We start from the raw sequence: 23,253 nt of genomic DNA on the forward strand, positions 1-23,253 counted from the left end.
CTTCTTGGTTATTGGTAACCTCTTGCTGGAAAAAAGAAAAATAATCCAGCTGTAGAGGAATGGTTAAAAATATTGGAGATTATTGCTATGGAAAAATTAATAGCAAAATGGACAAAGGACAAACAAATACATAGATATTTGGTTACCTTTTAGTCAATACTCAAAATACATTCACCTGGTCATTTTTTTTTTGAATATTAACATTTGATTGACATGTCTGGTCTGTTAAATGTGTAATCTGAGATTTCACTCAATTTAATAAGATCACTAGAAGTGACACGCAACAGGTGTTGTGATGATGCTTACTCTGTTAAATGGTTACACCCTGTTAAATAGAGAGATCTAATGATTATATTCCTGTATAATGGCTCTTTAAACAGAAGCCAAGTGTTGTAATGACTCTTGTTTCAGTTTTGATATTTACATGGCAAGGATTTCGCGTGCCAGTAATACATTTTAACCTTTTTAGAAGGTCTCTCTCTATAAGTCTATATATTATATAACTAAACTATTGTCGTATGTAAAGTAAACAAGGTTTTCAAAATGTTTAAGAAGCTTCATTTAAAATTAAATTAAAATGCTGATCTTATGCCACCAGCCCGCTCAGCCCGTTGCCGGCCTGGGGTTCCGTTCACCGGCAGCAGGCTGAGCGGGGCCGGTGGCGGGGACCCCAGACCAACAGCGGGCTGAGCGGCTCAGCCCGCTGCCAGTCTCCAGCTCCTGCCAGCCAGGGTCCTGGCTGCCGGCCACGCTCAGCCTGCTGCCGGTCTGGGATCCCGGCCCTGCCCACATAGAGTGGGTACCTACCTTCTCCCTGGTTCTAGCCATTCTCTTCCTCTCTTGCTGCACTGAGATGAGGGCGGGAGTGTGCTGAGCACAGGGCTGGGGGTAAAGGAGCAGGCTGGGGGTTGGGGTGTAGGGTCTGCCCAGGAGCTAGAATGAGGGAGGGGGCTTAGGGTTGGGGCAAGAGGTTTGGGTGTGGAGCATTTACCTGGGCAGCTCCCATTTGGTGCGAGGGGTGCAGGAGCTCCCGTTTGGTGCTCAGGCTGGGAGTGGGGATGTGGGGGGTGCAAGAGTCAGGTCATAGGGTGTGCAGGGGCTGGGGTGTGAGGGAGGGTGCAGGGGTGAGGGCAGAGGGCTGGGTGTGTGTGAGGAGGGTTCAGGAGTCAGGGCAGAGGGCTGGGGGTGTGGGTTGGGGTTGTGGGGGTGCTCCCAGCCCTGAGAGGCTCACAGCAGGGGGCTGGAGGGGATGTGCCCTGATTCCGCCCCCCTCCCCAAGGTCCCCAGAGCAGAGAGAGGTGCTGCGGTTCTGCTTTTCCCTCTCCCCCTCCGTAGCAAGGGCTGTCAGCTGATCGGCCGCAGGGAGGGGCAGGAACCCAGCATGCTGGTGGAAGAGGCGGGGGGAGGGTGAAGCTTGCCTACCCTGCAAGGAGTGGGCGGGGGGGGGGGGGCGGAAAAGAGCAGGCCGGGCTGGGCAGGAATTTTAATGGCACGCTGCTGTCTGCCCAGGTCCGGCAGGCAGCAGCGTGCCATTAAAAATTGGCTCGTGTGCCGTGTTTGGCACGTGTGCCATAGGTTGCCGACACCTGCTCTAGTGGCCTCTCCCTCACCCTGGCCTCCTATAGGAGGCAGCGATGAGGCTGGCAGATGAAATTCAGTGTTGCTAAATGCAAAGTAATGCACATTGGAAAACATAATCCCCCACTGTACATACCAAACGATGGGATCTAAATTAGCTGTTACCACTGGAAAAAAAAAAGATCTTGGTGTCATCGTGAAAAGTTTTCTGAACAGTCAACAATCAGCCAGGGGGTGTTGTGAAGGCCATACTGGTTTCAAAAAAGAATTAAATACATTCATGGAGGACAGGTCCACCGATGGCTATTAGCCAAGATGATCAAGGATGCAACCTCATTCTCTGGGGGTGGGGTGTGTGTTCCTAAACTGCTGACTGCCAGAAGCTGGGAGTGGATGACAGGGGATGGATGACTTGATAATTGTCCTGTTCTGCTCATTCCCTACGAGGCATCTAGCATTGGCCACTGTTAGAAGACAGAATATTGGGCTAGATGGACCACTGATCTGCCCCAGTATGACTATTCTGGTGAGGAGCATCTTGCCAATGTCCCTAATGCTAGTGGTCCAGGCCCTGACACTGCAAGACCTAGATATAGGTTTGCAACTTGAAAAAATCATTTTTTTTTTTTTTGTTCCATTTCAAGGAGCTTCTGTGGGCCTGTCCGTGGTAGGGAAGGGGCTGTCACGCCTGCCTCATTACAGTGAAAACCTGCTGTTGGCCATTTCCTCTTGCAGCCTTTATTCTGCTGAAGCAGGTTATTCCCACTGAGTGGTAGACTCACTCCCACATGAGGTCTGAGGTGCTGGGGTCCCAAGAGGTTTATATTCCGGGATGTTTTTTCGTGGAGAACTGGGGTTTTTGATTCATTTAAACTTTTTACAAAAATATCTGCTTCCCACAGAACAATTCAATTTTTTGGTCAAAATATTTTGGCCAAAACCATGGCTGCTGCAGTTCCTTGAGAAGTATCGTTCAGTTGTCTTGTAGCCTCATTTTCCTCTATGGGGGGGGGTCCTGGATGGACTAGTTCTCCCATAATGCACTGGGGCAAGGGTCTCTGCTGATGAACTGCATCCCCTCACAAACAGAGGAAATCATGTTTGGTCATAGGTGATGTAGTCTAACAAGGGAGCCCTGCCTCCAGAAGAGACTAGGAACACGGGGCACCACACCAGCCTTTCCAAATCAAATGCGGTTGCTTTTCAGCCTTAATATTTTTGAATTTTTGCTGAAAATTGACCTTGTCTGGGGGAGAGGGCCACCCCATTTTTTTGACAAGTTCTATTTATAATATGAATGACTTCAGCATCTTGGAGTTTGTAAAGGGCTTGGCTGTGGTTCACACACCCACCCCCATGGCCGAATCCTTCACCTTGGCACCCATGCCAGAAGTGTTGCTTAAACCGGCTAATAACAGGACATACCAATCACCCATGTCACAAAGAAGACTCATCCATGTGCTTAGATTTAACCATAACAGTGGCTATGCCTCCCAGAGCTCGCCTTAAACCTGTCCTATCTGGCCTTAGACAGGACTAACCACTCAAATCACGCTCTAGGTCACAATTTTATTCCAGTGCTTAACACAGTATTTTCAGCTTCCCAGTCAGCCCTCTGAACTTCTTTTCCTCTCTGACGTCCCGCGCCATCTCTTTTACTCTCTGATGCCCTGCTCTGCTTTACCCATGAGGTGTCTGCAGTGTTCACACCCAGCCTGCTGGAGAACATAACCTCATGTTTCAATATTACAGTGTCCATTTTTAAAAGGTCTCAAAGAACAATAAATGTGTCTCAGCCAGACAGTGAACACTGAGGCTGGAGGCACATGCAGGAGGTGGCCAGTGCACCCCTGGATGGGTGAATCGCATTTGAGGATGGGAGCCCTGGGGCCTTTAAATCACCCCTAGAGCTACCAGCTGCAGAGGCAGCTAGGAGCCATGGGGCTCACGGGCGATTTATAGGGCCCCGGGCTCTGGCCGCTGTTACTGCAATGGAGCTCCAGGCCCTTTAAATCACCGCTGGAGCCCTGCTGCCGATACCTTGGGGCTCTGGCTGCTGTGGGGAGCCCCAGGGGTTTGGGGGAGGGGTGCTGTAAGGGGCACGGGGCTCCCTGCAGCGGCCGGAGCCCCTGACCCTTTAAATCAGCCCTGGAGCCCTGCCGCCGCTACCCCAGGGCTCCAGCAGTAAGGCTCAGGGGGACGCTTTAAAGGGCCTGGAGGCTCCAGCCGCTGCGGGGAGCACCCGGGACGCTTTAAAGGGCCCAGGGCTTTTGTAAACCAGTTGCTCTCTTGCCCAAGTCATTTGATACAGATGTTACATGACTTACCCAATGTTCTTCAAAAGAAACCAAGCAGCACCTTCTAAACGGGGAGGGATAGCTCAGGGGTTTGAGCATTGGCCTGCTAAACCCAGGATTGTGAGTTCAATCCTTTAGGGATCTGAGGCAAAAATTGGGGATTGGTCCTGCTTTGAGCAGTGGGTTGGACTAGATGACCTCCTGAGGTCCCTTCCAACCCTGATAGTCTATGAAAGACAAGGTCCACTCAGGACACAAAAAGTACAGTAGATGCGTGTTCTCCTGAGGGAAAACGCAGTCTCTGAGTGGTCAAAAGGATGGCTGGAAAATAGGACAATCTGCTCGGGGGGGGCCAGGAGGAAGGCCTCTCGGCGTGTACATAAAAGAGGCCCCACTGTGAGGCAAGGAGGAACCTATGAGGCCAGACAGACAGCACTAGTGACAGCTCCTTATCCTATGTGGACAGGAAAGCAAGGCTGATGGAGCATCACTTAGCCCTGCGATGAAGCAGCTAATTGTCCCCAGGCTTGCAAGCTCCCCTGGCCTTTTCTAAGGGTTTTGCTGTGTTCCTGTCCTCATGTCTCTTTCGTTCTTTATGCAGAGAAACAGAAAGAAAAAGCGCATGCTGCAGCCATGCTACCCAGGGTGAAAGATAGTGAGCTCAGCCTCAATCTCTTTAGGGCTAACAACTCATCTCCTGCTTCCTGGGAGGAGGTGCTGTATTAGCAGAGAAGTTGGGGAAGAGGAGCGCCATATGACAATGCAGAATCCGTGTAACAGAGAGAGATTGGGCAGCTGTGACCAATCCATGCCAATGGTCAGTCATATCAAATAGCCATTTTGTAAGGGACCCTACATCCTGAGGGGAGGTTTCAATTTTCCTGCCTTCTTTGAATGACATTCGCTTTGTGCCGGGGTACCACACCCGTGGCGCTCAGATGCTACAGTGAGGTGCACCTTAGGTGGATTCAGAACTTATTTGTGAGCTGATGCACTTTAACTCAAAAGTCAGGACCCTTCAAGATCAGCCATTTACAGTTGCTGCTGCCCAGCTGTAGATATGGGGGGCCTGGAAGTGGAGAAGGAGATGCAGTTGCTTTCTACAGTGTTTTGATTTTGCACTAAAACTTCTCTAATAATAAAAACTTCCTACAAGTGGGACAAGCTTTGCGTTCCCCTCCAAGGCACACGCAGTAGTAGTTGAAGTTCTTTCTGGCTTGCATCTACTGTGATCACCATATTCTTCTGCTAGATGTCCCCATTATGGCCTGACTTCAGCTAAAGCTGAATCTTATCATGTGTCCTACAGATTAATAATGTGTTCAGAGATTTTGACGGTCAGAAAGGACCATTATGATAATCGAGTCTGACCTCCTGCATAACATGGGCCATAGAACTTCACCAGGTGATTCCCACATCAAACCCAATGCCATGCTACACTGCTGGCTCCTGTGTGTACCAGGTGCATGCTATTGCTCAGCAGCATGCCTGCAGGACTGTGGAATAACAAAGGGATTACATTCCTTTGCTAGAAGTCTGTTAGAAAGGAGTCTCTTTTGGGTAGTATTGTTAGGGTTCTGTGGGGGTAGAGATTAAAGTATTCTTGCCACTTCCTGTAGGGTTGCAGATTGGGAATTTAGACACTATATAAGTGTGAGCAGAGTAACGGAGTGAGGCCACACACTATTCTGTGTTTAATCCACAACAAGAAATTCAGTCATAATAGTTCTCTGCTGATATACACAGATGAGTGAGCACTCAGAGGTATGTAAACTCAACACCTTCCCCAGTGAAGTGCCCCTTGGTAGTGAGAAAGAAATAACAATGGACAGGTTAACCAAATCCATATTGTATTTCTGGTTCATTTAACAGACCATTCCCAAAACTCTCAACAAGTTACTATTAGAAACGGAACAAACAAACAAACAAAAAAAAATTACACACGAACACTCTACATTCAAAACCCAAGTTAATGTCAGTCTGTTTCCGGTTGACGTCATATACGATTTGGTAAGCCAGCAAAATGGAGAAATGTCTTCGGTTTGTTTTCTCTTCCTGTAAAGGTGATGACACAAACAGATTCAGACTCCCTTTATAGGCTTCCTGGAATGCCACACCAGCCCCAGAACCTTCTTCTCCCACCCTGGTGTGATGTGCTCCTGTCCCATGCATAGTAGGAGGATGCAGCCATGGGCGAGTTGAGGAGCTAGGAAACATGCATGTCTTGAGTCTTTGTACCCACTGGGTGCAGGTCTTTTTGCAACCCTAAACATTTGTAGTTCATGTCTTGATTCCACAGGGCTTCCCTTCTTCTGTTTTGAAACTTTTAATCTTTCATATTTTAAAAAAAAATAAAAAAATATGAATTTAATGATCAAATGATGTGCGCGTCTAGTAAAGCACAGTCCCGAGAGCCCTCCACCACGGTAAGGCTCCCCAAGGCTGCTGTATCAAAACAAAACAGTTGGCGATCTCTGTGGGATTAGTTTTGGGGACTACGGGGGCAGTGATTAGGCCACCAGGTTCTCTTTTACTCTCTTGCCCCGAGTCTGTGTTTTCTTTTTGCAGTGACGGTCTGCTTGGCCACACTTTCTTGGAATGCTAGACGAGTGACGACACTTCTAGTCATAACTCTGTGATCTCCAGTGGGCTCTCCATAATCACCTCCCTCATCTTGTGCATGGGGGTGGATTTGGCAGACTCGGTGCGAGCATTGCGGTCGTTATAGCTTCCACAGTCCGTGTTCAGTGTCTCCAGGGACCGACCCAGCACTTTCTGGTCATCCTCCGGCAGGCTGTTGAGATCAGAAGTTAGCAGAGTGCCCGTGCTGCCATGCACCACATGGATACCATCTGGGCCTTTGAGCTCAACAGGTTGCTTGTGCCGGAACCGAAGGCTCCCCTGGCTCGGGCTCTGCTCCTCCTCTTCATCCAGGTCATTCTGGATCAGCTGTAAGAAGCCCAAGCACAAATCAACAACATGGGTTCCAATACTTGTGTCCCTTTCCCTCCCCTGCCTCCCTTAGCATCATTGCTGGTTACCAGTTGTCTCCCTGAAGGCCCTAGACCACTTTTCCTGAAGCATGGAAACATGGGGTGACAGTGGACGAGAAGCTGGATATGAGTCAACAGTGTGCCCTTGTTGCCAAGAAGGCCAATGGCATTTTGGGATGTATAAGTAGGGGCATAGCGAGCAGATCGAGGGATGTGATCGTTCCCCTCCATTCGACACTGGTGAGGCCTCATCTGGAGTACTGTGTCCAGTTTTGGGCCCCCCACTACAAGAAGGATGTGGATAAATTGGAGAGAGTCCAGCGAAGGGCAACAAAAATGATTAGGGGTCTAGAGCACATGACTTATGAAGAGAGGCTGAGGGAGCTGGGATTGTTTAGTCTGCAGAAGAGAAGAATGAGGGGGGATTTGATAGCTGCTTTCAACTACCTGAAAGGGGGTTCCAAAGAGGATGGCTCTAGACTGTTCTCAATGGTAGCAGATGACAGAACGAGGAGTAATGGTCTCAAGTTGCAATGGGGGAGGTTTAGATTGGATATTAGGAAAAACTTTTTCACTAAGAGGGTGGTGAAACACTGGAATGCGTTACCTAGGGAGGTGGTAGAATCTCCTTCCTTAGAGGTTTTTAAGGTCAGGCTTGACAAAGCCCTGGCTGGGATGATTTAACTGGGAATTGGTCCTGCTTTGAGCAGGGGGTTGGACTAGATGACCTTCTGGGGTCCCTTCCAACCCTGATATTCTATGATTCTATGATTCTATGGGTCCGCAGGAGGAGCAGGTTCCACTAGCTATATTTGTAGGGAGTGTTTTCTTTGCTACGTCTTAAAGCTAAACTGGAATCCGAGGTAGATCTTATATGGTCTATGAGCATTAACACAAAATCTGTAACTATGAACTCCTCCACTCCTCCTCAGTGGCACCCAGAGGCCTCAGCTGGGACCAGGGCTAAGTTGTGCTAGAGGCTGTACAGAAATATAGACTGAGACTGTCCCTGCCCCCAAGGAGCTTGCAATCTAAATGATGAAGTATTTATTATTTGTATTACAGTAGGCTCATGGAATTGGTTTCTGAGCTGTGTTGGTCTTGGAGCAAAATACTGTGCAGTGGAGAGTGCAAATGGGGTGAGTTCAAGTGGGAGATTTCAACAGTAGATTTTCAGACACTTTTCCTTCTGACAGGCCTGAAAGAGACTCCACTGGTTTTTGAGTGCCAGGGCTGGGGGTTCTGGGGCAGACGGTGGGAGCGAAGGCCAACGTAGGCAGGAGAGGCCAGGAGGAAGGAGCTTTTTGCACAATCTGGGGTTGGGTTGAAGGGAGCTGAGGAGACTTTGGGAATGGAGGAGGCTTAAGTGGGACGGGTGGGTTTGCCAGCATGACTGAGGACAAGTGAGTGGGATTCTGAGGGAAGGTGAGTGGAGGGAATGGGGCTGTGTGTGAATGAGGGTTCAGAGTTGTGGGGAAAGAGATTAAAGGGAGCTAGGAAAGTAAGAACTGGCTCTGAGCTGGGGGTTTGTGGGGAGGGAGAGCAGGAGGCTAACTCCTGTTGTCTCCCACCTCGCCCTGTATAGTAAGGTCTCTCAGATTTTCATTCTGAAAGGGGGAAGGTGGTAGAAGAGGCGCCTTTTTTCCTCTCACCTCTCCATCAACCCCCATCTGCCAAACCCTTCCCCATAACCTCCACAGCCAGGTCTCAGCTTTTCCACTTTGAAAACCTGCTTAACCTACAATGGTGGGGGGCTGGTGAGGGGATAGAAAAAAGCAGGGGAGTGGGCTCTGCTCCCTGCAGCCCCAGCATTAACAGGAGGCACTAGCTGCCACTGTCCGCGGTTTAGCTGTGAGCATAAAGAAGGAAGGATGGATATTTGACAATATTCTACAGAACAAACACCAGGGAGGAGTAGAAATCTGGCCTGAGGGTGGAAGAAGAGGAGCTGAATGAGAGAGGTGGCAAGCCTGGAAGACGGGAGCATAGGGGGCACAGGAAATGAAATGGCCATGAATGGGGAGGAAAAATAAAAACCTGTGCTTTGGAGAGAGAGTTTGAGATTTTGGTTGGAAGTGCAGGAGAAGATGTGAGACTGGACCCAGAGAGACGCTGGCCTGGGAATCCCTCACAGAGACAGAGCTTGAAGTTGAGAGAGTAGAAGATGCTGCCACGAGAGAAGAGGACAAAATTCTGATTCACACTAGTATGTGTGGGGCCAAGAGGAGGAGAGCCGCCAAATGAGATGCTGAATGAGCAGGCAGCAATGTCAGAGAACCAGGAGAACAGAGCGCTGTAGAAACGGAGAGGCTGATCAGCTAACTATTATTATTGGAATGATATATTCTAAAGGCTTGTTCCAAAGAGCAAATGGTCCAAGCAAACAGGATAAAGGGGAACTGGTTAATGGTGGGATGTCACATTAACCGGGGGATGAAAAGAAGGGTCAGTGTGGACATTTAGAGAGGAAAGAAAGACACTGTCTCGCTGTCAGACCCATCCTGGGGGAAACACACTCTGGTGAGTGGCATGCCATCAACTCCACTGTATTCCAGCACCATTCCATTCTGCACCTTGGTGATGACATGGGCAGGAATGTGGCTGTGGCTGGAATCTCTCTTTGTGCCAAGTCAGAGTGTTTTTGTGAGTATGGTCTCCAGTAAAAGGAGGAGGGAGCCCCCTCCCCTGCATCTGGTTAAACTGGCAGCCATGAGCTCACACAACTTTAGGGGGCAAAAGGGTCACCCAGCAGAGTTTAGAGCAGGTCAAAGGCATGGAAACAGACACTCCATTCCAGAGGGCACAGCAAGCATTTCCTCTCATGTCCATGCACACACTTTCTACCTCGGTAACCGAGGACTGGTCCCCCTGACTGGTGGTGGCTTTATGCACCATCCTCTGGGCAAGCAGTTTTTTCAGCCGCATGTAGTCGTCCAAGACCACCTTCAAGAGAGAGCCCTGGATGGAGGGGGCAACAGGAGAGATTATACAGGGGCTCCTCCCTGCCAGCCCCAAACTCTGAAACAATCTCAGTGAGGAAGTCCAGGTGTGAACCTAACTCCATCCAAGAGGAACCAGGCAGGCACTTTCCCCTAAACAAAAAATGATCTCAAAAGAAACTATGTGCTTTACGTCAATCCAGTGCCATCACGTTTTAAACATGGGATTTGCCATAGTGCATTTGCTATGGCTGTCACAACAGTTAGATGCCAAGGCTGGTTTTCTGCTCAAAGATTGTGCTGTGTCTAGATGGGTGAATTTCAGAGCTGCGTTCCTGTTAGTTTCCCAATAGGTACATGCAGCAAAGACTAGTCTGCACTGGATTGTGTCAGGGCAACGTTCCTCTCAGCTGTGGCGAATCTGGAGCTATTTGGAAACCTTACTGTCTCCTGCTCCTTTCACAAAGAAGGACAATGACTAAGATGGCATAGGACTGAAATGTGAAGGCTATTGGACGAAAATGGAGGAAGACAACACCACTCACCTTGATGGGTCCTTCCCGCATGATCTGACCTAGTTTGGCAATGTTGTCATATTCCTGGATGGCTGCTCGCAGGTAACGGTCATCATCAGGTTTGGCAGCAGAGGGCTCTCTTCCAAATGTTCCCTACAATGGACAGGAGTTTCTGAAAACAAAACCTCAGCAAAAATGGGCCAGAACCATAGGCGGTGGGTATCAAAGGCTGGGGAGTCTGTGCCTTCCCAAACAGCCCTGTGTGGTCCTGCCCACACTCCACCCTCAGGCCCCCTCCTGCTTCCCACTGGTGCTCTGCGGGGCTGTGGGCCGGCTCTTTCCCCCAGAGCCGTGGGCTGGGGCCGGCCTATGGTCAGGGACTCCGGGCGGCTGGAGCCGTGCTCGCGCCGCCCACCCGCCCTCCCTGCGCTCCGGGGCTGGGGGCCACACTGCCCACCCTCCCTGCGCTCCGGGGCTGGGGGCCACGCTGCCCACTCTCCCTGCGCTCCGGGGCTGGGGGGCCACACCGCACAGTCAGGGCCAGGGATGCTCGGGCGGCCTAGGGGTGTGTGTGCCCTCTGGGCTGTGGTGGGGGAAGAGGGGCAGGAAGGGCAGGGCCTCGGGCAGAAGGGGCGGGGCCACAGGCAGAAGGGGCGGGCTGGGGTAGCTCTATTAACTACAATGGAATTACTCCTGATTTGCACTGGTATTAGTGAGATGCGAACTCAGGCCATCTGAATCTGACTGAGCTGTCACTCCCCTGCCGAAAGTAAGAATAAGCTGGCAGTATCTCACGTGAGTCCTGGCTGGGCTGTTCCATAGGTCTGTGATTTCACTCAGGTTCTCAGGCAGGTTGTCTTCATGCTCTGCCTGCGCGGCTAGCTCCATATTCCTGCAGAAAGGATCTAGCCACACAGGGTTAGCCCTACACAGGCACACAAAGGGCCGAGGTGAATGAAGGGAGACATTGAGATGGGGCCCACTATTGCTGCTTCTCTGAAAATAACACATTGCTCTACTCTAGGGGTTTTATGCACTGTAATCACCCCTTCCAAAAAACAGATTCTGACAAGGTCATATTTCCTCCTTCCATCACACACAAAATATGAATTCGCTTCAATCCTCCATTTGCCTTCAAGCTGTAGTTAAATTAGGAGGCATTTCTGTACGATTAATTCTAAAAGCCTGGATTAGGCATTTAAACAACAACTTCAAGCAAAAACCACCTGGCCCAGACCCCTTCCTGTAAGAATCTATAGGTGATAAACTGTAGAATTGTAACATCTGCCTGCAAGTGATTTTCAAAGTTCCGTTGTGTCTGCCGTTCATCAGTAGGTGCCACAAGTCTGCACTGCTTTGGTGCTGATGGTGCTGGATTAATACGAAGGATGACTTGCAAGAGAGGTCCAGGTCTAAGTAATGTTACGGTGTTTCCTGATACTACCAGGCTGTGGAATCCTAGCTTTCAGTGGCAAGTGAGATGATTTGTGTTGAAAGTGGTAGCACAGGGGTCGGCACCCTTTCAGAAGTGGTGTGCCGAGTCTTCATTTATTCACTCTAATTTAAGGTTTCGCGTGCCAGAAATACATTTGAACGTTTGTAGAAGGGCTCTCTCTATAAGTCTATATTATGTAACTAAACTATTGTTGTATGTAAAGTAAACAAGGTTTTAAAAATGTTTATGAAGCTTCATTTAAAATTAAATTAAAATGCAGATCTTATCAGTTTAGTGCAGTCGTTCTTAACCTGGGGTGCATGCACCCCTTGGGGGTGTGAGATGCCGTTTCTGGGGGTGCGAGACATGCGAGATTTTTTTAGAAGGTAAGTCATCGAAAACACAAACTAAGCACAGGCACATAAGTACAACTACTTTGTTGCATCAGACCTATGTTTTTATTAACATTATACATTTTTTAACGATTACTGTAATATACAAAGTTTTTAAGTTTTCAAGTTTTTAAGCTAATTGTAGTGTAATTTTTGATACGGGGTGAGAGAACACATTTTGAGAATTCCAGACCATCAGCGGGCTGAGCGGGGCCAGGTGTAGTGTATTAAATTGCTCCCCATAGGAGTATGCTACTTCCAGTGTACTACTTATGGCTGCCAGTCCCAGTGCTCTGAGCGGCACGGTCAGGGGACGGGGAACAGAGGTGGTTGGATAGGCGTGGGAGTCCCAGGGGGCCTGTCAGGGGTCGGGGGTGTGGATAGGGGTCAGGACAGTCAAGGGACTTGGATGGGGGGTGGGGTCACGGGGGGGTGGTAAAGGGCGGGGGGGTCCCGGGAGGGGGTGGTCAGGAGACAAGGAGCAGGGGGGGTTGGATGAGTGGAGGGTTCGAGAGGGGGCAGGTAGGGGGTCCCTGGAGGGGGTGGTCAGGGGACGAGGGGGTGTGTGTGTGTGGGGGAGGGGGTTGGATGGGTCAGGAGTTATGAGGGGGGTGGGAAGTGGACCAGCTGTTTGGGGAAGCACAGCCTTCCCTACCATGGTGTAATGTATTAAATTTCTCCCCGTAGGAATGTGCTACTTACAGTGTACTACTTACAGCTGCCAGTCCTGGTGCTCTGCAAGTAGCACATTCCTACGGGGGGAAATTTAATACACTACACCTGCGGACAGAGCCCCAGACCAGCGGTAGGCTGAGCGGCTCAGCCCGTTGCCGGTCTGGGGTTCCGTCCGCCAGCTCCTGCCAGCCTGGGTCCCGGCCGCCAGCCCCGCTCAGCCTGCTGCCAGTCTGGGGTTCCGTGCCAGTAAAAATCGGCTCCGCGTGCTGCCTTTGGCAGGCGTGCCATAGGTTGCCGACCTCTGTGCTAGCAGAAGCCAGTGGTGGTACTAAAACACTTGTTCTGCCCATGGAATTCCAGAGATTCCTCCTGCTGTGTCATGTGGAGTGAACTGTGAAAAGCAAGAAAAGTATTGTGAACTCACCCATCAAAGGAATATTTATTTGTGTTTGGCATGTCCATGATGTCCATGAAGCCTCGGTTCCCTGTGGAAGGCAGCAGGTATAGGTTAGACTGACTTTTATGTAGGCTAATTAAAAGAAAACAGCATGGCTGTGGGCACAAATCCACACTTCTATTTTGAGGGAGAGATGGGAAAGCACCCTAGATCGTGAAGAAAACAACACCCAGCACCCTAGATCTTGAAGGAAACAACAATGCCAATGGGGGAGATATTATGGGGCTGATAACACAAAGCTCTGGCAACTAAAAAAATTCTCCCAATGTCATATCTATCCATCTATTACCAATAAAGAGGCAAACTCATTTCTAATTTATTGCCCACTAGCAGCCCAAAGTCTCTCTCAACAGATTCCTGGGTTTCTCCCCACTGCCCAATATCTATGTTTCACACTATTTCCCGCATATTTATTAGCCTGCATGTCTTCAGGAAGAATCTCATATTGTTATATCAACAAAAAAACCCCAAAGTCTCCCACCTGTTGAGCCAGCCACGATAGCTTTTAATTTCCTTTTATGTCTGGGGAAAAAAAGGAAAAAAATTAAGTCAATTGATGAAAGAAAGAAAGAAAGAAAGACTTAATGGAGAGAAGTGTGAGGAACAATCATGTGAAATGGGACAGTGCTTGCAATTCTCTTCCCACGTACAGTCATAGGTTGCTAGACAGCAAGGACATGGCCTATGGTTTCAGGACGTTCTCAAAAACAATCTATTAGCTCAGATGGTGCCTTCTTCTCTTGGCTGGAGCTCTAACATTTGTAGTCTCTCGCTGTAGGTATATTATTCCAGTCACTGCAGAAAGATCCTTTACATCAGGATTACTCAAAGGATTGTGCTTCTTGGGCTCCTAGGTAATATTTTCAGCAATATGTGAGCTAGGAGCCTGAATTCCATTGAAAGACTAGGTGCATTTAAAATTGGTGCCCATCATTTCACCCTGCATTACCAAGGGTCTTAAATTAGTCATTCTGGCCTATCATTCCCAGGTTGCATGGGTTACTCATGATGTTCTGTCATTTCAGGTTATTGTTGTCATTTATTCTGCTCTATAATATCCAAACATTTAGGTTTATTCATATACTTGCATTGTCCTGCAGTCCCAGGTGCTTAGGGTTACTCACACTGTTCTGTAGTACCAGTTCATGAGGATGAAGAGCATGGCAGCCAGGAAGAGGAGAATAGCCAGGATGATAATTGCCATCTAGAAAAGATAAATTATTTGTAACAGATGTGAGCAATTTTAAACCTGCAGATGGCGAGCAAACAAGCAGGATATTAATACAAGAAGAAATATTTCCAAGTTTTAGGCCCACTAGCAGCCCAAAGGAAGAAAGTACATACTGTAGAGAAGGGACAGTCCATCACCTGCTAGTGGATGCAGTAAAGCAACAACCCATCCCACTCCACTGGGTGACATAATTCCTGGAGAAATAATTCCTTCTGCTACATGTCAGCAGCTGTAAATACCACTTTCCTCTTTTTAAAAAAAAGGCAATTTGGAGGCAATTTGCAAGTGCAAGAGGCACTTTCCTTTAGTGTCACCCAGTGGGTGGGCTGGACAGCCATGCCAAGTGATTTGCAGGGATGTGAAATGGTGGATGGCACAGGCAGGCAAGGAATCAAGGATGCCCCTCTCCTTTACCTGCAGCGCTGAGAGGTCATCTGGGGCCCTGGCAGTGATGGCAGGCTGCACGTCCAACACGTTGTAATTCCTGAAGAGATTCCGCAGCTGCTCCTTATTATCATCAATCATCTGGATCACTCTAGGAAGAAAGAAAAGAGAGCAGAAGTTTGAATAGGGGCTCCTCTCATTTCCTGACCACCAAAAATACCCTTTAAGAGTTTATCCCAGGAGATCCTGAAACCTCCTCCATATAGTCCAGGGCACAATGGCATTGGGAGGCAGAAGTGCATGTTGCTTTGGGCAGCTTGGATGGTACCAGAAGAGTCTTTAAAAATGAGGTGATCAGCAAGTGCCTGGCTGTGTAGCAAGCTAACCAGATTTCAGGGCTAGCAGATGTTTCTTAAAAAGTCAGTATTGGAGTCTGATGGCCACTTGTTCTGGTGCTGGCAATAAGCTTTGCTGGTGGAGCTGAAGCAGCAGTCATGAACAGTTGGGGCAAAGTGGGGTATGTGCAGGTGTTATTTCACTGCCCTCACTGCTCTAGAGATGGGGACAGGATGCCTAAGTTGGGAACAATGCCAAATACGACTTCACCTTGTTTACACTGACCAGTCAGTCATGATCAGACTTGTGTCACTAATGCATGTTTAAACACAGTAAGATTTCCTTGGGAGGACAAGCCCATCCATACAGAAAAATGCATTAGACCCAGTGTTACTGGCATCAACCTTCTGATGCATTGAAATGAAGCACGCTGAGGTATAAAACTTCCTTATTGATTCCAAAAGCATGAATTCCCCTCCTCCTGCTTCCTTCCCTCTCCCATCTATGCATACAGAGAGGCAGTGGCTTACCGCTCTACATCCAGAATCCTATTGGTTTCTCTATTCACCACGTGAATCAGCAACTCTGTCTGGGCAGAGTTCACGCGGCCCTTTTTGTCCACATGGAACTAAGAGAGAGAAAACAGATGCTCATGATATAGCCACAGGGAACATGTCACCTTCTAGGGCAGCCACCCCAGGTTCTAGCACACCAAAGGACTTTGTGCATGCTATCTGTTCTTTCATGGCACAGTTCGTCAGGAATTCAGAGATGGGGCTGAAACCCCAGTTCAGAACACATTCCAGAAAGGTTCTCACTAATAGGAGATTGTAAGCCAGGGCTTCTTGCGATGCCCCATTAGTCTTTTTAAAATTTTCATTTTGGGCCCACCTCTGCAGTTTGCTCGCCTACTGCTTTGACCATTCACCTCAGTCAGGCGGTCCTACACCATTAGCCAGCAAATTAAGGCCATTCTGGGTTTGAAATAAATGGCTGAGGCCCTCTTCCTTGATTCAGCTGTTATGCCTCCTTTCCTGCTCCACAAAGAGACAAACTGCTGTCCCAGAAAGGGCTGCTGTCATTGCCCATGCATGCAGGGGCAGCACAGACATTTGGGTTGAGGAGGAAGCCAGGAGCTGTTGAGTTCTAATCCCAGATCTTCCACTGACTTCTTGTGTGAGCTTGGACTAGTCACAACCCCTCCGCGTATCAGTTTCTCCATGTGTAAAATGGGGACAATATTACTTACTTCCCATACAGCTGTGCTAGGAGACTGAATTAGTCTGTAAGGCACTTTGAAGATGCCCATACTTTATGTAACTGCGAAGAATTATTCATATAATAGACCAGCAGAGAAGTGTGTGTGTGTGGGGGAGGGGAAACATGTAACCTCTCACATAAGCACTCTCCTCTTTCCAGAACAATGATAAGATGATATTTTTGTTGGCTCTATCCTGCAGTGTTCCCACTGAGCTGATACATTCTAAAAAATCACAATGTCTCCAGTCTGGCTATATCCCAACATGCTAACTTGTCTATACAGAGACATTAGATGCACATATTTTGCTCCTGTTTCAGGGGAGACCAGTTAAAAATAAAATAAGGGGGAGGGGGGGTCTTGAACCATCTGTGGTAGATCAATCATTTTGTGGCTGGATTTCTGTTGTAAGTCATAAGAACAGCCACACTGGGTCAGACCAATGGTCCATCTAGCCCAGTATCCTGTCTTTCGACACTGGCCAGATTCCTCAGAGGGAATGAACAGAACAGGGCAATTTCAAGTGACCCATCCCCCATCATCTAGTCCCAGATTCTGAGCCGTGTGAGCCATGCTATGGCACATCAGGGTGTGTGCATGGCCCAGGAGCTGTTATTACCTGCACATCATCTGAGTTGACAATGGCTCCTGTGATGTTGGACAACAGACTGATGAACTCTTCCTCAAACTGCCGCACCTTGTCTGGGATCTCGTTGATGATGATTTTCACCCGCTGGTCATCCCGCAAAATGTAGATTCCGACAACGGCAGTGTCATTATGCCCTGCTAGGTCTGAAGCCATGATGTCCACCACAAAGTAGCCAGGGTTGTAGGCTGTGAAAAGGTCAAAGGTTCGCAGGATCCCATCCAAGTTACCTTTGGGGAGAGCCAGTTACAAGTCAAGAATTAGCCCAATAATTTTAGATGACCATCAGTAAATAAACAGACTCCCAGCTTCCTTTGTGCTGTTCAGGCTGGGTGGGGATTTATCCATAGCAGACAACCTGGCCCCTATCGTCATCTCCGGTGTGAACGTTATTCCTCTCCTCGTGCCTTGAAGGCTATTGCCTCCTCACACAAACCCACTCCTACTTCAAATGGTTCCCCAGCAAGGGACTGTTGAAGCCATAGCAGAAGAAATGAGAATAAAGGAAAAGGTGCTCCTCATCTGTGTGGTGGACAGCACTGCATACCCACTCTGAGCCACAGAAACAGTGCATCAATTTCAGCCACTGCTATGGGAGGATCACACATGGGACCAAAGAAATCTGAGAATGGAGGTCTGGCTGTAAACATATGGCACCCTTAAACTTTCCCACTCGGACTAGCTAACTGTAATTTCGGTCCCTGCCTATGGGTGGGAAGGAGGGGAATGAGAACCTTTGGATCTCTGTGCTGTCTAATGAGACATCTCTGCTAGAGGCTCGTGTGGTGACACATGGGTACTTACCAATACTGAAGACACTGGCCACCTCCTCTGAGTCGTTGGAGTGCTGCTTGATGTAATGGATCCCCAGGATGTTGTACAAGACCAGGCTATTGTTCCCCACATCGGAGTCCAGTGCCACTACCTTGATCAGCTCTGAACCCACCTTGGCATCCGTCGCAACCCCTTTTGGGGGTGGCAAGAAAGGAAGAGAAGGAAATGGAGTAGGGTATGTAACATGAATCTCGGGCCACACACCCCAGAGTGAGGAAGTACTGTAAGGAAGAGTTTCCCCTGAAAATGCCAATTGCCATTGTGGCAAAGAGGGATCCTCCACCCCTGCCACCCCCCAAAATAACTCCTCACCAGGAAGTTTCCTTACCAGTCCTGTATGTCCCATATGGAAGAACGGACAATATGCCCATTTGACCCCGAGCCAATTCAGTTTGCCTAGCTTTGCCAGTAACCCTTCTCAAAGAGGGAGAGAAGCCAGGGCTATTATGGAGCTGTACAGCCTGACTCCTGTGTCAAATAGTCTTCATCAGCAAGTGAACCTCCCTGGGAAGCTTGCAGCTGACTGTGTAACTGCCTGCGGCTGTCCAGGGCTTTGCTGGTAGATTGTGATTGGCTGTGCAATATGGCAGTTCTTGGGAATGGATCTTAGCTTGGTGGGTTAATCCAAGTCCCCTCCACTATCTCCTTGGAGAAGTTTGGGTTTCTCCTCTCGTACAGTTTTCCTTTCAATAGTCCCCATCCCAGGCCACGGTGATCTCAGCCCTCGTCAGCCCAGGATGCTCAGGACCTGAACTTGTATCCCTGAATGGCAGCCTCTGTTTTTACCCCAGGGAAAACAGTCACCCAACCAGCTGGCCAACTTCTAGTAACACCACCCTTTACCTGCCGTGTAGTCTGACTTAGAGAACCGGGGAGGCTGATCATTAATATCATCCAGAAAGATCCGGACTTCTTGCAGAGTGGTGTCTGTGCTGGGGTCCAAGGCCTGGATTCTGGCTGCCCTGTGACCCCGAGGAGGTGTCCAGTTCCTGTTACTGGAGGCTTTGACAATGATGGAGTAATAGGTCTCTGTCTCTCGATCCAGGTCTCGTAGCACCTGCAGCTTCCCATCCTGGCTTAACTTGAAATTGTTCTCCCTGTTACCAGCTAGGAAAGGTAAATGGAATGCAAGTCAGTCTTACCTGTGCCCTAAAATTTCCCTTCTGGATCTGGAACATGGATGAGGAGAACAGATGGGCACAGAACTCCAGTTCAGACCCTAAACCTGGCCTTTCTCCCGATTGTCCTCCCTTCCCACAGGATTACATTGGGTCTACTCCAGGCAGGCCCAGAAATGGTGTCCAGGTCTCCTTGTCCTCACAGAAAAACATTTCAAAATAATATATCTAGTTCCATACATTTACAGATCTTTTACAAACACCAAGTAAGATACATTCCCTGCCCTGAACAGCTCACTGAGTCTGCTCATGAATCCTGATTCTGGTTCTGCTACCACCAGGGAATCATGAGCTCTATAACATCACCAGTTCTTGAGAAATCATGTGATATTTTAAACACACGACAGGCTATAAATAGAACACTCTGGATCCATTTCGGTATCTCCTAGAATTAGCCCCACTGATGCCATGACAATGGCTCCTCACAGTCCCCTTACCATGCGACCTCACATCCACTGGTAACTCCCCTCTTTGGATAGCCTTTTATGTATGAATAGTCCTCTGCATATATACCTCTAAACCTGCTAGGAAAAAGCAGATGGGAGGGGTGAACAAGTCCCCCATGGGATGCACACATGAAAGCCACACAACTGATATCACAGCTCTCACCTGGGATGCTCCTGTGTGGCATGGAGGGTACTGGGTAAGGGCTCACAAGCTGTGCAAGTGTGTGTGTGTGTCTGTGTCTATTCCATGAATGCCAAGCCTACAAAGTGGATGTCTGTGTCTCTTTCTCCCACCTGACTTTCCCTGTCCCTTTCTTCTCCTTCCTCCCAGCTGAACTGGCCTTTCAGTTTAATTGTTTCATTTTCTTTAATTCAACTCATGAGCTGAGTTTCTCATGTTATGAAAGAGGTTTAAAAATTATCCACCAAGAAGTGTGCTCACCAGAATAGGTTGTCACTGTGTGAAACATCACTGAGTTCATGTAAGGACTGACATCTCCCTACCAAAGGTTTAAACAGCTGTCAATGCACAAACACACGCCGGTTGCCTTATTATGGCACCCTGCTACAAGCAACTTTCCTGACATCCCTTTTTTTCAGCTCCTAATTAACCTGTGTAACAGCTGGATGGTGTTTCTCTGGCTTAGCGATGTAGCTTCATACTTCATGCCTGGTAAGATGTGTTGGGGTCCTTGATACGGCGTGTCACATTGCCAGATGGAATGTGATTCTGCCGCTAGCAACCTGCTCTGTGTGACAGCTGCATTTTTCACAGGGTGCGGAGAGCAGGCACTGCCACTACTGCATTTACAGAAGCAATATTGTGTTCATGCCAGGGTAAAGCAATACCTTATGGATTTTATTTTAGGACAATGGATGCCCTCTGCAATAGCTAAAATAACAGCACAGCCCCCTCAGGCAGGAGATGGGCTTGGAGGGGAGTCTGTGGGGGACATCTGAAGAGTTCTAGGAAGAAAAATGGACACACATGCTGTAAGTTTCTAAAGGCAGTGAGTTGACATGATTGCCCATCCACCTGGATTTTAAGCCATTTTAAGTCACCCCTGGAATAGCAGCAGGTTGCAAGTTAAGATCAAGGAGTATCTTCAGGGCTGTGTGATGGTCCAAGGGCTAGAATAGCAGCTTTGCTCCCAGCCAAGATTGAGATGCAATAGCAGAGTTTAGGGGGCGCAAGGCTGGAATAGCCAGGGACTGATGAAGGTCAGGATTTAGGTGCTGGGACAGAGATGTGTTGAGGAAGCTTGCACAGCAGCTGTCATTATACCTGGCTCTAGGCATTGCTCTCTGTCCTGCACCTTCACCAACACTGAGGCCTGGTCTACACTAGAAAATTTGGTCGGTTTAACTATGTCGGTCGGGGTGTAAAAAATCCACACCCCTGAGCAGCCTTGTTAAACCGACCTAAGTCCCCGTGTAGGCAGTGCTAGGTCAACAGAACAATTTTTCCATTGACCTAGCTATCGCCTCTTGGGGAGATGAATTACCTACGCAGATGGGAGAACCCCTCCTATCGGTATAAGTAACATCTACACTGAACTGCTGCAGTGGTGCAGCTATGCCATGATAGCATTTTACGTGTAGACACCCTTAATTCATCCAAAATTAAAGCAGCAGCACAAAACAAACAACCCCGCAGAGAAACTGAGAAGGGAAGCAACCCTACCTGCTATGAAGTAATAGACGATAGCATTGGATCCCTCATCTGCATCCATAGCACCAGTGACATTCCCCACAATGGTACCAGGGCGGGAATGTTCAGGAACAGACAGAGCTTGATACTGAGGGCTACCTCTCTGCCAGTGTGGGCCCAGGGAGAAGAGAAGGAGGGTTACAGGGGAAAGCAGTAGAGTAGTAAGAATAAACAATGATCACAAGGTTATAGAGCTCACTCTGACCTCACGAATGGGAGACTTTTTCTCTCTTTGCTTTAAAATGCTAAAGGCACCACAGGGAAGGCTCAGGATTGGCAGCTGGATTGAGATGAGAATTTTTGTTTTTGTGGCTAATGTTCATTTTCACTTAGCACATTAACTGTCTGCTGTCTCACTAACTCCAGTGTGTCCTATGTCTACACAGGGATTAAAAACCCACGGCTGGCCTGAGTCAGCTGACTTGGGCTTGCGGGACTTGGGCTCCGGGGGTGAAAAACCGCTGTGTAGATGCTCAGGCTTGGGGTGGAGCCTGAGCTCTGGGACCCTTTGAAGTGGAGAGTCTTAGAGCTTGGGCTCCAGCCTGATCCTGAATGTCTACATAGCAATTTTTAGCTCTGCAGCCCGAGCCCAAGTCAGCTGACCCAGGCCAGCCGAGGCTGTGCTGCCGGTCTTTTATCCCTGTGTAGACGTACTCTGATAGTCCATATCCCTTCACCTAGAACTGTCCACTGCAAGGGGACAAGATAGCTCTGCTTACAGGTGGTCTCAGGAAGATGGGTTCATTGTCATCAATGTCATCCAGTGCCACCTGGAGAGGCTGCATGGTCTCATATGCGGGCTGGCCCTGGTCACATGCCACGATGATCAGCTGCAGGAGAAACACACACGCAACTTTAGTCACACAACTTACCTTTTAAGACTCTGCAAAACACTAGCAAATGGGTGGGCCCTACTGCAAGCCAAGAGGTTAGTGTTATGCTGTATGATTGAATATGAACATTTATATCATTGATATTGTCACTGTTAGACAATTGCAACAAATCTTGTACAAAGTATGTCATGTAAGGTGTCAATGGAAAAGTTATGGTTTGTGAAGTATGATTATCCTGTTTATATGTATCATTTTTGTATCTGAAGTTATGAATATTGGCTATGTAGTGGCATCATATATATGTGTTGTATTCCTGGGTAACACCCACCAGGTAAAATTTATATTAAGGCCAGAGAGTAATGTATTGATGGCCCATCAAAGACACTTGACCCTCACAATGGGCCATAAAAGAAACTCATTCTGCCCAGACAGATCTTCCTGTGGACGCCTCAGCAAGAGTACGGGCAATGGCTACACCCTGTGAGTCATCAAGCCCTGTAAGGACATGTGGTATGGTCAGGTGACCCTGGACTCCATCTTGAGACAATAAATTTCCAGGCACATGGTATAAAAGATCTCTGAGATATCTCCATTTTGCCTCTTTCCTTCCCTGATTCTGTGGACTTACAACTAAAAGGAGCATTTTGAACTATGGACTGAGGATCTTCCAATCTTCTGGAAATTACCAGACAGACTTTACAAGCCAGCAATTTATTCCATCACTGCTACAAACCTGATGTAAGGACTTTGCAACTATTTGTATGTAGATGATCTGTGAGCCATTATTAACTCTCCTTCTTTTCTTTTATTATTAAACCTTTAGTTTTAGTTACTAAAAGGATTGGCATCAGCATGATTACTGAGTAAGATCTGAGTTATATATTGACCTGGTTAAGTGGCTGATCTCTTGGGATTAGAAGGACCCTATATTTGATGAAATTCGTTTTCAGTAACTACTACTCATAGAGTCCAGTGTCTGTGTGGTGAAACAAGGGCTGGAATGCCTAAGAAGACTGCATCTTTGGCTTCTTGCTAACCAGTGTGGTGAGACAGAAGTTCATTTTTGTTACTGGCTTGGTGTAACCCCATGATAGAATAGCCACCACTTTGGGATG

General features: G+C 48.3%; 1 protein-coding gene across 2 annotated transcripts in view; it reads right to left on the bottom strand.

Annotated features, from left to right (window-relative positions):
• Nucleotides 1–5,436: 5,436 nt before the first annotated feature.
• CDH23 (cadherin related 23) overlaps nucleotides 5,437–23,253 on the bottom strand; it is a 552,537-nt gene continuing 534,720 nt past the window's right edge. Inside the window, exons 56-69 of one of the 2 annotated variants that reach the window (XM_074958929.1) lie at nucleotides 22,025–22,135; nucleotides 21,279–21,408; nucleotides 18,814–19,077; nucleotides 17,941–18,102; nucleotides 17,110–17,366; nucleotides 15,763–15,860; nucleotides 14,927–15,047; nucleotides 14,406–14,485; nucleotides 13,763–13,803; nucleotides 13,249–13,309; nucleotides 11,118–11,247; nucleotides 10,353–10,475; nucleotides 9,713–9,826; nucleotides 5,437–6,824 (exon numbers count right to left, since the gene is read on the bottom strand). In XM_074958929.1, the coding sequence (XP_074815030.1) occupies nucleotides 6,501–6,824; nucleotides 9,713–9,826; nucleotides 10,353–10,475; nucleotides 11,118–11,247; nucleotides 13,249–13,309; nucleotides 13,763–13,803; nucleotides 14,406–14,485; nucleotides 14,927–15,047; nucleotides 15,763–15,860; nucleotides 17,110–17,366; nucleotides 17,941–18,102; nucleotides 18,814–19,077; nucleotides 21,279–21,408; nucleotides 22,025–22,135 (2,016 nt within the window). In that variant the 3' untranslated portion in view covers nucleotides 5,437–6,500. The remainder of the gene's footprint in view (nucleotides 6,825–9,712; nucleotides 9,827–10,352; nucleotides 10,476–11,117; nucleotides 11,248–13,248; nucleotides 13,310–13,762; nucleotides 13,804–14,405; nucleotides 14,486–14,926; nucleotides 15,048–15,762; nucleotides 15,861–17,109; nucleotides 17,367–17,940; nucleotides 18,103–18,813; nucleotides 19,078–21,278; nucleotides 21,409–22,024; nucleotides 22,136–23,253) is intronic. The other variant, XM_074958928.1, reaches the window with a different exon arrangement.

The sequence above is a fragment of the Natator depressus genome, chromosome 7 (assembly GCF_965152275.1).
Source record: "Natator depressus isolate rNatDep1 chromosome 7, rNatDep2.hap1, whole genome shotgun sequence".
NCBI classification, from domain to species: domain Eukaryota; kingdom Metazoa; phylum Chordata; order Testudines; family Cheloniidae; genus Natator; species Natator depressus.